The 13,133-nt window shown below is 39.9% G+C and overlaps 1 protein-coding gene across 1 annotated transcript in view; it reads right to left on the bottom strand.

The window, feature by feature from the left end:
• The window catches only part of KDM3A (lysine demethylase 3A), a 30,046-nt gene that overhangs the window by 15,887 nt on the left and 1,026 nt on the right, over positions 1-13,133 (bottom strand). Inside the window, 9 exon segments of the mRNA XM_008628682.2 lie at positions 1,010-1,620; positions 2,602-2,753; positions 4,913-5,001; positions 5,082-5,154; positions 5,635-5,759; positions 6,383-6,485; positions 8,051-8,161; positions 10,320-10,469; positions 12,980-13,127. Of these exon segments, the coding sequence (XP_008626904.1) occupies positions 1,010-1,620; positions 2,602-2,753; positions 4,913-5,001; positions 5,082-5,154; positions 5,635-5,759; positions 6,383-6,485; positions 8,051-8,161; positions 10,320-10,469; positions 12,980-13,127 (1,562 nt within the window).

Raw genomic sequence — 13,133 nt, 5'->3', positions numbered from 1 at the left:
TCCAGTGGAGTCACACAGTCTGTGGACCCAAGCTTAAAGCTCCTTCAGCTTTTTCACAGAGGAGCACTTTGAAAGAACAGCTGCTTTTAAAGGAAGTTCTTGAGCCAGAGTTGGAATCCTGAGCAGATTAGGGCATGCAGCAACCACATCTCACAAGAAATGGGGACAGAGTACAACCTGGCCATTTCTCAGTCCTGTTTTCCCCCTTCATGATGCAACAGCTTTCAGCATCTTACTGTAACAGATGCCAAACACTTCCCTTCCTCCTACGCTGCCAGTGAGGCCTTGCAGGGGACACAACAGCAACTGCTTGGCTGGCTATGAATTCATGCTAATTATGGAACAGCACGTGGTAATCCAAGGCCAAGCAACAGGAGATTGATTAAAAAAAAAAAAAAAAAAAGGGTATGTAGGGGATTCCCAGAATCCTGAACAATCAGCAACACCACCTGATGAACTGCAGGACACATGACACCAGGAGTCCAGCTCCTTAAACAACCCCAGCCTTTCCTCTTCTGTCCCATGTGAGAACCTGAAGAGGTCATCAAATGGAAAAGAAGAACAAGGGTGGTTTTGGGGCTGGGTGGGTTTTAATTTGTGATGGTGGTGGTTGGGATTTTGTTTGCTTTGCTCTTGGGACAGTTTTTAAACTAAAGCCCCTCTTGAACCGGCCTTCATTGAGAACAACCACCACCTCTCACTATGTTTGTAAAATTTAGGACCATTGCTAAAAGGTAATCTCATCATGCCATCAGCATCTGTGTTCCAAACAGAACCTTGTTTTTGTAACTTCTGCCATTCTGTTCTTGCATACATTTTTGTAACAACTGATTTCTAAACATTAATGATTGGTCTGTTTCCTTTATCAGGAAAGCTCAACTTTATTGCATTCCCCTCACAAAAAAAAACCACACAAGTGATTCCAGTTCCTGATTTACTCACACATACGCAAAATTAGTAATTTAAATTGTAACAAATAACCTACTTCAAGTCACTAGACAGAAACTACAAGAACTTTCAAATGACAGGAAATTTTAGAAACACTTACTATTATCCTGAACCTTGGCACTTCCAGTCCAAAAGCTTTCACTTTCACTTCTGTCACAAAGAATCTCATTCGAATTTCTTCTAATAAAAAACTCCATGTCTGCGAGTTCATCAATCTTGTTTCCTTTGTGGCTGCTGTGGCTGTTGCAGCTGCTTTGTGATTTAACCCCACACTCACTGAAGGACAGAAGATGAGCATCTGAGGTTGAGGGTCTGCAATCTAAAGTTCGCTGCAGTTCAACCATGCCACTGTCTCTGGGTATTGCTATGGAAGGGCTGGGATGCTGCAACTGTTTTACAGCAATGCATTCCTTGGGAAAGTTTGTTGTGGCCTTCATAAGAGGTTCATTAGTATTCTTCAGGTTGGTTCCTTTTTCATTAGCTGAATCAGTCAAAGATGAAGATCTTGAGGTTGTCAAAGAGGTGTATTTACCTTTTTGATCGCTAGGATTTTGTGTTTGCTCTTTAGACATAAACCCCGCTTTAGGAAAGGCTGTCAGATCTTCCTTCAAAGCTTTAATTCCAGTATTAAGACAGGAAGGATGAGCTTCTGGTAGGCTTCGCCTACATGTGCTGAAATGCAACATGCAATAATTAGGGGAAAAAAAAGGTGTCAAAGCATGGCATCAGCTGCTCAATCTAGTCACACTTAAAGCTTGAAAGAAGAAATTTAGTTATTTAATTATGTGCTTTGAGTTCTGCTGTACAAGTATTTTAAATTTTGTGTGAGGCTAAAGAGGTTTGTGTTTTTCAGGTGTTTTTTCTGGTTTTGATTTTTTAGAGGAGTTATAATAACAAAGCTCTACACCCATGTAGGCACACACAAATTTGTGTACTGCTGTTACTCCACTACCTTCTCTCACAATTAAATAGTTGCTTCCTCGTTTTCTCCATGCAACTGCTGAATAACTAGATGCATTTCATTTGCATGTCTGTGGCAAGATTCTCAAGGAACTTCTGACTGGCACCACAACTCTATGCTGGAGACTGTAAAATCTCTCACTAGAAAACACCTTTAAAAAAATCGTATTTTCTACATTCAGCATGTAAGAGAGACAAAACTAGTAGAAAAACCCCTATAGCACTTCAAATTTGAGTTTTCCTGTCACACTATTTCTACCATTACATCCATTTTGTGACAGAACTGGGGGTAACAAAAGTTCAAAGGCACTGGTGTTCAACAGGAATACGACTGAGGACCTGCAGTTGATGTGAAAGAAAGCAGACACCTGCCTGAACATATTCCGGTTTTCTTGGGGGCAGGGGAGGAATGCATTTGACAAAGCAGGCACCACACCCATGTATCCATTTACAGATGGGGTACAATGAAGCAGTGACATTGGCCTGGGACATTGAAGGGCCACTTCCTCAAAGATAAATACAAATATGGCATTAGGAAGTAAATTATATATCCAAGGCAAGCAAGTCTAACACTTTTCTATGCTGGTATTATAGAGGAGTAGTTACTACAGCTATTAAAATGACCTGAGTTTGTTGTGCTAAGAATCAGAATTATTCTTGGAGGTAAAAATCTGCATAAAACTGCTTCCTTACCCCTGAGGAGTTTCTGCACCAAGGTTGGGTGGTGAGTTAGCTGGCAAGGGCAGGCCTGGGTGCCTTTGGTCTTTATTTGCAGGAGTACATCCCAGCAGTGCTTCACCCAGCACAGTTGGTACTGACTGCACGTGTCCCTGACTGGGAGAAACCTGCAAGGGAGATTTTAACAGTTAGGAAAATCCAGCATAACAAATTATGGCTTTGCAGGGTTCAGCTTGAAAAGAAAAAAAACACTCCTCCTACCATGTTTAATAAAACTAAATAGACTCACTCAGTTCAAGAGATGGAAAGACTTTAAAATGTCCTTTTAAACCTTATAGGTTCCATGAAAGACTGTTGATGTTAATGCATTTTCCCCCAACTAACAACAAACTTTTTTGGGGGAAGTGCATTAAGCAAATGGAAAGGAAGACAGAAAGCCCTGCTCTTGGTAACTGCCAGTGCAACAATGCTTCTAAAGTAACTGCAGTAACTGGCAGGCAGAAATAAACTTCTGAGCTCAGCTGAAAATCCCAGAGAAAATTAAAACGGTGAAGTCTGACAGCATTACCAAAAATCTACACATGAACTTTCCTGCAGCAAGAAAACTCTTTGCACCAGGATTCTAGAAAGTGTTAAGTAAAGAAATCCTGTGTTGATTAAATCACCAGCCTAACAAATCTATAATTCATTTAGGAATACAATAGGCCTACCAAATTAGCAAGTGTCTTTAAAACAGTAGTTTTCTGTGGGGGTCCTTCCTCAGCTCCAACATCCATATTTTACTCCCACATGCTCCACTTAACTGCTGGGAAGTTACACTACAGGCTCATCAGCATCAGCTCCCAAAATATTTCCTTTTTGTTTTGGTATTACACAGCTGTCAGGCACCAAGTCAAGAGCTCAGAAATATGCTGCAGATAATTAACTCCACACTAGAAATGAGTCCTATCACATACTTATTAACAAAAAACATGGCTTCAGTTCATCACTCCCACATACTCACATCCACCAAAATCAGAGAAACAAACAGCTTCTGCTTTCCTTACTAGAAAGCACACTCACTGCAACCACTTGGAAAAATGGTTGCAAGGCATTTCCCCAAGAGTACAAAAGTGATAAATGATCCAGTCCTTTGAAGGAAGGCAGACTGGAAAATGAGAAGTAAATCACTACTTTAAGGAAAAACTATGGTAAAACAAGTTACAAATTCAGATCATGGTAATTCTTCAGCAGGGCAGTTGAAATGTGAAATACAGACCAGCTTTGTGAGTATCAAGCAGGCTGCTCAATGGCTGAATTATGCAGAAAACTGAAAAAAAGGCAAACTGAGCACCAAAAGCTGCTAAAGGCACTCAAGCATGAGCTATGGAAACACAAGACTGCGATGCTCTGTTACTCGATGCTGCCCTGCTGCCCATGCTCCCCCTCAGCAGTTAATACAGGACAGGACACTTCCTTCATTGAGGCATCTTATCCTGTGCTTGTTACCTCATGCTGGTTCTTTGTGAGGTTGTTAAAGACTGCTAATGACCATATCCAGCCATTGCCAGATCTGCACAGCTGACTCCACACAGGACTGACTGCACAGAAGCAACACAACCCCCTTCCCCTCCTTCCAGAGCTTCCTGAAGACCAGCTACTCCTGCCTAAAACACAGGTTTTGGTCTGAAACATTGGGCAAAATTACAGGGCAGGTTTGAAGTACTGTTCTTCAGCCAAGCCATGATTATTTGCATTTCTACACTTAAGTAATCCAGATTGTCTTTTGCCCTTTGAGAGTTTACTTATCTCTCAGTGATACCTGGCAGGTCACTCACAAACGAAATAAAAGTAGACATGAAAGTACTACAAAAGCCACATTCCCTTTTTGTACTGAAACAACTTTCAACTGCTCCTCATGCAGCTTCAATCCTCAAAGCATCCAAGTGCAGCTGAAGGTTTTGGGTTCAAGTACAAAATAGTTAAAGAAAGAACATGAAAAACAAAGGTTATAAACTTCAGAACTCCTTTGTGTTTTCTCCCATGGAAGAATACATGACCAGGCAGGCCAACTCCTAAGCAGGAGGAGGGGGCAAAAAACACAATAAAAACAAAAAAACCCAACCAAACAAAAAACCCAACAAACCACTAACTTTCAAGGCTTAGTAGCTTTGGCTCCAATTATCACAAGGCAAGATGTTCAATTCATGCCCAGACAAGCTTGAAAACTCAACACACCCTCCAAGGGATTATTTTATTATTCTACTTTCCAATCTAATCCTTAAGATGTTTTGAGAGGTGACATAATCATTATGTAGCAGCCATATATAACAGAACAAGACATTACCTCAGGAGAAGATTTTGTGTGTTTAGCATCAATACTTCCACTGTTCTCAGATGACTTCCTTTTCACACCCCCAATTCTTTTTGATTTATCTGGAAGGGAAGGTGATCAAGATTAGTCTATCACAAATAACCTACTTTGTGTTTGAAGGACAAAAAGTAATAGGTCTTACCACATTTTCCATTGTTGTCATATATGATTTCAACATGAATTAACTCTGGATCAAGAGTTTTTAAAGCTGGAATCTTGAAAAGGAACAGGAAACACAGAAGCAGCCATTTAGACAGGTGAAACTCTATCTGAGTATATTTATCTTAGACGTGGTAGCATGGACTAAGCTTAGACACTAAACTTCTAGGTTCTTTGAATACCAAGCTGAATTTAACAACATTCCATGTGACAGTGTCTCTGCATAAAAACACAAACTGGTGCTTGAGAGCACTGTCTGCACAGCACAGAGAGCAAAGAAACCAGGATCATATTTGCTTCACTCTTCCAATCAAAACTCCAGGTCTCCTTCATTTTTCATAGAAGGACATTTCTTATTTAATAATCTACCAGCAGCATAAAGAAACACTTTGGGTTATATTGTTCTGCACTACACTGTCACCCATGTTTGAAGATTACAGTAAAGACAGAAATAAAAATGGTTTTGGTGGAGATATAAATAAAAGTTTGCACCTATTCCCCAAATCTATTTGTACACCACAATAACTGGTTCCTACCTCCTGACAGTTGACTTCTAGAGTTCTTGTAGCTGGATTACCATTGACAACAACTGCTGTGAACCACTGAGTAGAAGGATCCAGGCTATAAATCCTAATTTTTGAACCAATGATATTTTTTCCACCTTCAAAATTAAAAAAAAAAAAAAAAAAGCAGCGCTTAGGACAAAGAAGGCATGAAGATGACCACAGTTACCAAAATGAATTTTTCCTGTCCTTACAGTAGGGGAAATTAAAACTAAGATGCAATATTTACCTTTTTATAAGAGACATTCCCTGCATGTGCAAGCACATGACTACAAATATGCTGGTATGAACCCGGTAATTAAGAATTTAAAGCCGACAAACAAAACTAACAATTTTAAATTTGACTAAAAAAAGAAGCCTCTATACAACACCTGGAAGTTTTCACAAACAAGTAACAAATTGGAAAAAAAATCAAGTTACTGAAGCAATAAACAACTTGATATTATTTTGCTCAAAATTACTTCAAGTTTGATATATTTCACAAATACCAGGCCACCTATAAATGCTTAAATTACTTACTCTTACTAAAGAAATACCTGAAACTTAAACATCTACAATCCTTCACATTTTGCATTCACGGCTTTGAGAGTAAAATCAGTATTTTTAAAAAGGTTTTATCCCCTAGAACAGATTACCAATTAATTAAACCAACACTGCAAGGATTTCCCTTTGGACTTGAGCATTTATTGCCAGAGCTTTCCACTCCACAGTATGTTTGTACCTTGGACCAAGCGTGTCTCATCAAGGTGTTTCTTAACCAGAGCCTGAATTTCTTCATTTACATTTTGATCATCCTTAAGAGAAAGCCTGGAACTATCCACATCCTATTTCAGGGAAAAAAAAAAAGAACAGAAGTTTCCATTCAGGGTAATGCTTTTAACAAAATCCCGCAATATTTAAAAACAAGATGGCAGCAATTCATAGAAATCCAATTCTCATTAATCTGTGTCCCATCAGTTCTAGGATGTTGGATTGGAGGCAGACATCAATTTCTTACCACTAATTTACAATAAGCATCTGCAAGACAGACTGAAGTGAGCTCTCCAGGTCCACTTTAATATTGTTCTGAAAACAGCCCAGCTTTGTTGTACTACATTGCTAATGAGCACTGATTTTAATTGAACCATCCATTCTTAACTTAGGATTTTAAATTCTCAGAAGCAGCAACATATTTGTCCTGAGCAGACACAAATGAAAATACTTTGTTTCTATTTATGATAATGCCAGGATGCAGTCCATTTAAAGACACCATTATAAAATGTTTATAGGAATGAAAACAGAGTCAGCTACATACAAATTATTCATAGTTATTCAGCATAATGTATGCATATTATAGTATTTTTTCCTCTCGAATTCTTGAATGAGAACTGATTCTGAAATGGAAAGGTCAGAGCAAGTTTCCACCCAAGACTCAAGAGTGCTTATAAGAAAATGGTTTGGGGTTGGGTTTTATCTTTTTGTCCCAGGCACTGCTCTGGTATTTGTAAGAGGCAGAAGACTGAAGAACTAGAAGTCAATAAACTCTTATTCAAGATGGCAGTAAAGCAATCTTCTCCACTGCAGTGCTGAGATAAGGATTCTGCATAAAGAGATCTCTACCCTGCTGTTGAGCCAACACAAGCAAGACAACCACCTACAACTCAAATTTGGCTTTTAGTGACTCTCTTGTCAGTTTCTCTAAAGGACTTGAGCATTTGCTGACTGTTAAAAAGTCAAAGTAGAACACTAATGATGGCACTACTTGCAGTCTCAACATGGGACATCCATTACTATTTTTATTTCAGATTGCTTACAGGTCTCAGGAATAGCTTCCTAAAAAGGCTAAATCCTGTATCTTTAGCAGATACTATTCCTTCAAACACCTGCCCAGCCAGTCACAAGGGACAATTGTTTCAACCCATCTGTACCTAACAAACTTTCCTCTGGTGCTCAATAAAGGGACTACAATTCAACCATCTCATTTACATTCTGCCCAATTCCTCATTTGTTTAGGATTAGTAGTGATGTGCTTCTGTTAAATAGCAAGATTTATGCCAGGCATTACTGTGCAAAGAGTTGCAGGAACAACAGTCCTGTTCAAAAGAAGAAAGGGAAATTATTCCAGGTTATCCCCCAACCAGCATGATGCAACTGTTGTCCCCTGGGCTGAATAACTGTCCTGGCACACTCCCTCATCCAGCTCTCCCAAGTGACCATGTCCTGAATCAGCTTCAGCAGGTTTTAAATCAGACACATTACATTCAGAACTGATATTTATGAGTCACAGAAAAACACCTACTACAAGTTTTTACCCATCTGAAGTTTGCATTTAGATTACATTAACTTGATATATCTTAAATACCAAGACAAGAAATTCATCTTTCATCTTCACAATGCCATTCAAGGTTACCTGGATGGGCGTCAAGAGGTCTTTAGAAAGAAAAACACACTTCTCTTCACCCAGATAGCGCACTGAAACCAGTGATCCCATTCCAGCTTTGTCCACTAAGGACTTGTAGGTCTAAAAAAAGTGAAAAACATGTTCTCAGAGAGTAAGAAGATTTCATCATTCATCATCTGCATTTAAAAAATTACTTTAATTTTGCTTCTATTTCTGTTAAGTTACCACATCTACACACAACTCGTGAAAACAAAACTAGTTTCCAATAAAACTTCTAATACACACCTAATGAAACAGTTACTGGACTCCACCTGAAATTAATTTCATTTATCAGCATGAATTAGGAATTCAATGTAGGTGGCTGTCATTAACAATTAATCAATCATTCATCTCCACATGAAGAATTTATTAATACAGTAATTCTAATTGTGGATATATTTCCAACAATCCTCCTTATGGTAGACTGGGGAAATAACTAGCAAATCAATGAATGCCTGCAGCATAGCTTACACTGAAGTTCTCAAAACTTGTGCAACACTAATAATACACCAAAACCTTAATTTAAGCACATGTGATGGCTTGGATAGCCTCACTGCGATGCAATGATGAAGTTGTGTTCAGGTATATCAAAGGCTTTAGCAACAGATAAGAAAGAAAAATTTCCTTCACAACCTTCTGAACACTTCCTAATACCTTCAAAGTTAAATTTTTTCTAGTGACAGTAACAGATCTGAGAGGAAAGGCACCAGGAGCCTAAAACAAAAGAAGTGGCAAGAGTAACTCCTCCCTACCTGAAAGGTGTAATAAAAGGAAATTGTTCTGATAGGGGAAGGCAGCCTTTCTTTCATCAGTCCTTCAAAAACCCAGACACTCTCTTGTGTTCACCTCAGCTAGGACAGCACTGGCAGAGGGACAGGACCCCCAGAGGAGGGAACATGAGTCTCCCCAGAAGTAACTGGGCATTCCAAGATTCCTACAAAGCTACTCCATTTGTCAGAAACACTCTCCCATATACTTAAATCAAGAAGTTGTGATCAAATTTTAAATAAATTAATCCACACACCTCTTCTGTGACCTCTGCTTTCCTTCCTTGTGTGATGATAAAGGGACAAAAAGTCTTTTTTTTTTTTGCCAAGGCAAGCTCCAGCACTGGCCTACATTTGAGCCTACATCTTCCTCTGTGAAACGAGCTTTGGAACATGTACCCTGCATGAACTGACCCATCAAACACATCAGGAGGAACACCTTATGCCAAAACTGAAGACAAGTATCCAGCAAGAACTATTCAGATACTTGGAAATGGACAACAGCTAAGTTTAAATAAGGACATTTTCAGAACAAGCTATCAGCAAAATTTAACTGTGGAACTGCTGATATTAATGCACAGCCCAGGAAATAAAATTAAGGATTTGTATTTCCTCCCATTCGATTGGGTGTTACTTCCAATAAATATCTAGATTGACTATGTTTAAAGAAAGACCAGCTAAAACTCAGCAATATGAATTACAATGCACACTTTATACCTAGCAAAGTTAATAGTATTAAAACACAGATTACAATTTCAGCATAATTCATGTTCAGCAACTTTACATGTTTGCATCCTCACTTCTTGCACTACTTTCTTGAGTAGCAATATCCAAAGTAGTCAAGTACAACCATACTGGCTGAATACATTAAGAAATGTTCCCTGTTCACCTCCCCTGGCTAATGCACCTATTCAGCCATGCATGGCAGGTACAGAAAGCTTAGTTCCCTCCTTGTACAGTGTAGCTCAGGTTTTTGTGTGCAGAAAATCTAAATCTCACAAATCATTTTTGTCAGGCGGGCATCACGTAAGTCAGTTGAATTATTTTTTTCTCAGGATCAAGAATCACCACACTTGATGTAATTAACAGTACTTGAGGCAGAGTCAAAAATTTAAAAGAAAACACAGACTATCCTTAGAAACCTATTATTTACACTTTTTCTCTCTAGTCTCAAAAGGAATTTTGTGGAAGAAACAAAACATGAGACTAGAAAGAGAATGAATTAACAATGTACAGAACAGCGGTCTGAGGGAGAAGCAAAGTCATAAAAATACATTCTTGTGTCCACAGGCACAACACACCAACTTCAAATGCTGATGAGCTCTGTCAGTTCAAGCTGCACAATAAGGTTTTCTCCCTTCACAAGACACCCTAGGCTGAGGCTGCACTTGAGAAATTCACACTGGTGACAACACTGTCCCCAGAAGGTGGAACTGCAGGAGCAAAGTGAGTCAAGCCAAGAGTGTACTTGCCATCGCAGGCCACTGGACAGGAGGCATGGATTGGGTTTTTCTTTCAGCCAGCACCAGCTTTTGCTCCACCAGGAATGCTATCATCATATGGCTGTAGACTTCTATCCATCTTCGCTTTTCCCATGATTCATCATCAAATTCTACACAAATCTACAGAAAGGAAGCAAAGTGAATGAGTGACTACCTATAAAATCCAGACACATTCAACATGAAAAAGATAAAACCACCAATTCACTCAAAAATAAAAAGATCATTGAAAGTTCTTATAATTCCAGCATGATTATTGCCTGTCACATAATCCAGCAATCATTAAAGCATCCAAGGCTGACCCAGTACTTTTCAAGTAATAGTCAATGTTAACTGGTTTATCATCATTACTCTCACATGAAATATTAATATCTCCATTAACTTTACAACTTCCCATCTCAAAAAGTTCTGTGCTGCTCAAGAAGAGTTAAACATGTTAACACTGTTACTGGTGTTTACAAGCAGGGAAGAATACACACACCCCTAAGAAGTCCACTAAAACGAAAGGACTGCCTACAGCAGTGGCACATGGATTTTCCACAAACTCTAAAGCACTAGAATAAAAAAGCTGGTTTTTTTCCAGAAATATTTTAAAAATACCAATCCCAAAGAATAACTTCAGCCAATTTATTGAAAGCACAAATGACAGAAGGACAGCAAAGGTGATTAAATTATGCAGTGTGAAGAAGGTAATCTCCTGTCTGCTTTTAAAGGCAATTTATCCTTAAGAATTTCAGAAGCAAGTATGTAAATTTTTCAAAAGGAAAACAATTTCATGGCAAAAATATGACGGCATGACCAATGTCTCTGGGACAGCATTACCCTAATTTCAAAGGCAACATGGGAGATCAGCAAATGATTGGGAAAGACCACAAATACAACTTGGCCTGAATACAGGAACTGGAACGTCTTGGTAGAGAACTCTACTCTTGGAAAAAATCGGAACTCCCTCTTCCCAAAGAATACAGCGATCCAGCTTAAAACACATTTCACAAACAGCATAGAAATCTCAGCTGAGTGAATCTTAGTAACATTTCCTGGTGTTTTATTGTCCCTCTCATGGGAAAGGCAAGTGAAAACATGCACACAAACAGCATTACCACAGCCAGGAGTCATAGAACTAATGGGTGCAGAAATGAACTTAGTAATTTTGAGGTGCCCAGAAACAACGAAAGAGATAAGCAAATAACTACCAGAACCAGAATAGCTTGTTTTGTCTACTCCATCAGTGCTGCACACACAGGAAAACACTTGAGAAAATAATTTCAACAGCAGTTGACAACCCTTCCATACAAAACAAAAATGGAAAGAAATACTTCTATTTTTTTTACAGTAGAAATACTTACTCCCCCCTCTCAGTCCATTACTATTTTGGGTCTATCATGCTTCCACAAGAGCTGTGGGAGGAAAGGAGGTGGGATGTGTTTTGGTACAAAGTTCTCCACATTTCCATTGTCCATTCTGCAACTCCTTTAACACTTCAGCTGGAGAGCACATCAACTCGATCGCTTCTGGCAGAACCGTAACCAGCTACAAAGCTCACAATACAGTCCCCCTCAGCACCTGCTTCTTCTTTGCAGAGAAAGTCCTTAAGAGTTTTCTGCACCAACAACCTCCTCCTCGCTACAAGCACGGCACAGGGCACAGCCCCGCACCCAAAAATGGACGAAGATCCACCCCCGCCGCAGAACCACAACAACAAACTGATAACAAAGTTTACGCTTTCAAGAGCGAGTTAGAAACACCCAGAGTTTCTTTTTGTTTGACAAGGAAGGGGCGCTTCTTAGGTTAATCAGAGGTCACCAAGTTCTCACTAACAAAAAAGGGTAAAGGAGACAGTTTAAATGGAAAGATGGTGCTGCTGTTCCTGCTGTCACAGGACAGCCACCGAAGTCCTCCGTAGAAACAAGGACAGTGTTCCAGATGCCGCTGCTACAATGGAGTTTTGTCCTTGGGGAGTAAGCACTCAGTCTGTACTCCAGTAAGTGCCCAGACATGGCTGAATACTTTTAATGACTACAGCTGCCAAATAAAGCCCCGTAACAACTTCACAGTCAAACCGTAAACACCGCTTGACTTCCACACAAAATACGCAGCTGACCAATCACCCCACGTTGCAGCAACTGACTGTGTGTTCAAAAAACCACTTGGTAATCATTAATAAGAAGAGGCCACCATGCAAGAAGAGTCCGAGGGACCTCCAACACCAAGCATGAATTTGGTATGATTTTAAAACCTAAGTACTTGTTCATGACCAGCTACTGCAAGGAGCAGGAAAGAAAAGTCACCAATCCCAACAATACTGGAGAGCTTCGGTTTCAACTCTGGAAGCAAAAATCCGTTCACAACTAGCAAGACCTTAAACTACGTTTAAGAAATAAACCATAAGCATAGTGGGTGTGGTAAAAACCTGCTTTTCAAAATGCCGGTGGAAGAAAGCACATTTATAATTAGTTAAGTTCCGGCATTAGTACACGGGGGAGACTTGGGCAGGGGTGCGCGTTTCCAAGCGTGTTGGCCAAGACGCCCTCTCCCCCCGAGAGCAGCATGTGCACACACGTGTATGCACACCCACACCAACTTCCCCGGTCACACTCTCGATTTCGCAGGTCTCTCTGAAAGTTCCCGGTTACCTTCAGGTCTTGTTTGGATATGTCCGTGTGTGACACAGCCCGGATCCTGCCCGACTTCCAGGGCCATTCCGAGATGAGGCTGGCGTCCCACGTCCTGTCCTCCTCCTCCGACAGGCAGAGGAACCTCTTCCCTACGAGCAGCGACCAGCTCCCC

This window comes from Corvus brachyrhynchos, unplaced genomic scaffold, assembly GCF_000691975.1.
Source record: "Corvus brachyrhynchos isolate BGI_N302 unplaced genomic scaffold, ASM69197v1 scaffold80, whole genome shotgun sequence".
NCBI lineage: Eukaryota > Metazoa > Chordata > Aves > Passeriformes > Corvidae > Corvus > Corvus brachyrhynchos.
Note: the sequence above shows the minus strand (reverse complement) of the source record. Positions and strands in the feature narration are given on the sequence as shown.